Source organism: Mastomys coucha, unplaced genomic scaffold (genome assembly GCF_008632895.1).
Source record: "Mastomys coucha isolate ucsf_1 unplaced genomic scaffold, UCSF_Mcou_1 pScaffold18, whole genome shotgun sequence".
Classification (NCBI taxonomy): Eukaryota; Metazoa; Chordata; class Mammalia; order Rodentia; family Muridae; genus Mastomys; species Mastomys coucha.
This window is the reverse complement of record NW_022196900.1, coordinates 83233967-83236466: the sequence shown is the minus strand read 5'-3', so window position 1 is coordinate 83236466 and position 2500 is coordinate 83233967. Positions and strand designations below refer to the sequence as shown.

General features: G+C 37.1%; 1 protein-coding gene across 10 annotated transcripts in view; it reads left to right on the top strand.

Annotated features, from left to right (window-relative positions):
* The window catches only part of Zmym4 (zinc finger MYM-type containing 4), a 121835-nt gene that overhangs the window by 104283 nt on the left and 15052 nt on the right, over positions 1-2500 (top strand). For all 10 annotated transcript variants that reach the window (XM_031378675.1, XM_031378678.1, XM_031378677.1 and 7 more), the window contains one exon: positions 418-569. In XM_031378675.1, the coding sequence (XP_031234535.1) occupies positions 418-569 (152 nt within the window). The remainder of the gene's footprint in view (positions 1-417; positions 570-2500) is intronic.

The window sequence follows — 2500 nt, the reverse complement described above, 5'->3', positions numbered from 1 at the left end:
ACCAAAAAAAAAAAAAAAAAAAAAAAAAAAAAAAAAAAAAAAAAAAAAAAAAAAAAAAAAAGAAAGCATACACCATTACATCCAACTTCTTTTGTTTACTTTCATAAAGTCCTAGTTAAACAAGATTTCTGCCATGCATAGTACCTATTATATATACCACATGCAGTAAACCATCTTTATTTCTGTAATAGAAAAACAGGATCTGTTCTTTGTTTTTTTTTTTATTCTGCACAGGGTTTTTCTGTGTAGCCCAGGCTAGCCTAGACCTCAGTATCCTCCTGCTTCAGCATCTTGAACACAGACTACAGGTGTGTGCTCTCCTGATGTGTTTACCATGTCTCCGTGTTTAGGCATGATGGTATTTGTAATCTTACAGTGTTTCTTAATGTTTCAGATGTGTTTTCTCCCTTTCCACAGTCCGCTCTATGAAACTGAAGGAAGATATTCTGTCCTGCACTTTTTCTGAGTTGAGTTTGGGCTTATGCCAGTTTATCCAAGAGGTGCGAAGACCAAATGGTGAAAAGTATGACCCAGACAGTATCTTATACCTGTGCCTTGGAATTCAGCAGGTACCAATCTCAGTAACTTACACATTTGATTGTGGTTTCATCATCTGAGATAACTTCTGAATTAAATTGAAAATGAAAGTATATTGTCATTTAGTTTTGTTTTAAACTCTTTTTTGTTTTAGTGAACAACTGCCCCAATTTAAAGTCTTAACATATAGCCCTTCCTAAACTAAACTGAGAATGTTGGTAGAATAAGAGACATGGAGTAAACAAACAAAAAGCATGTAAATAGCAGTCTACCTAGAAGCAACTGTGTCTGCATGTGTAAATGTTTGATTTGTACTTTTGAAGTACAAAGTAAAATAATAGACACATGAATACTTATATTTGCAACAATCAGTTGTTCATAAGAGTGCTACAAGAGTTTCAGCAGCTAGAGGCAATGTACACTTTCTTCAGCAGTTTGAACACAGGATTTAGGAATGTTTTCTCCTTTGTTGCCTATGTTTTCCTAACTTTTACTTAGAAAAGTTGTATTCAGTATCTCTTCAACATTTGTTTATGGATAGGACTGGTTTGGCTCATGCTTCTATAATTTTAGTACTGGAGATGCTGAGTTAGTAGGATTACAAGTTTGGGAGCAATTACATAGTGATAAATAAAAAATCACCCATTACAGTTAAGTTCTGACCTGTTTGTAAGTTACTGGATGTAGTTAGTGCTCACCAAATGTGAGTGTTAAGTAAATAGAGGGTAATCATAAAATTGAGCATATCATTTAACCAGTAAGTTTATTTACAAATTAGAATGTAGATATGGTAGCATATGCCTGGAGTCTCACCTTCTTAAGAGGATGAAGCAGAATGACTGCAAGTTCAAGGACAGCCTAGGCTGCATGGTGAGGCCTCCATTTAAAAAAAGTATTATCTAGTGATACATTCAGTAAACAAAAGTTTAAATTATATGTATTACTATATAATGACAGTGATATGAATTTACAACATGAAGTAAGAATGTATGCAATGGTAATTGTCTCTGAATAGTATTAATCTGACTGTTCTTAAACAAGGTAAGTGTTTTCATTTGTTGTTTTTAATAACAAAAGTAAGTGCCAAGTTGGGTAGCACACGCCTATTATCCTAGCACTAAGGAGGCAGAGGCAAGAGGATCTCTGTTTAGTTCAAGACCAACCTTGTCTATGTAGGTAGCCTTAGGACAGGCAGTTCTACATAGACCTGTCTCAAAAAAAAAAAAAAAAAAAAAAAAAAAAAAAAAAAAAAAGACAAAAATAAGTAACTAGCAATCTGGGGAGATGGCTTAGCAGTTAAGAACATGGCCTGCTCTTCTACAGGCCCTCAGTTTCTTCCTAGGAACATGTTGCATGCCTTTTGCCCACTGTGATGAGAAGAGGAGGTCTGATAAATCCCCTGAAACAGGAGCCATAGACAGTTGTGAGTTGCCATTTAGGTGCTGGGAACTGAACCCAAGGCTATTGCAAGATATCATTTGCACTTAACTGCTGAACCATCTCTCCAGCTCCTCGCTAATCACTTTTGCTTTGCTTTGCTGTGTGTGTGTTGTATGCCTCTGTCTGTCTGTCTGAAAGAGAATGGGAGGGATATGTGTGTACATGTGTGGGGTGCACATGCCCTGGATGTCAGGTATCTCCCTGATGTTTTATTCCCTTGAGACGGGGGATCTCACCGAATCTGAAATGTGACTTATCATCAAATTCCAGAGGTCTGCATGTCTCCACACTCAAGTGCTAGGGTTTCAGGCCCATCTGACCATGCCTCTCTTGGACTGACGTGCTGGGGATTCAAACTCAGGTCCTTATGTTTGTTCAGCAAGTGTTTTATCCATCAAGCTTTCCCCTAACCCCCATCACCACTCCCACTTCACTTAGTTCTTATTTAGCACAATAGGGTCCATTCAGCTTGTTTTTTTCAGTGAAAGATATTTATTCTCTCTCTCTCTCTCTCTCTCTCTCT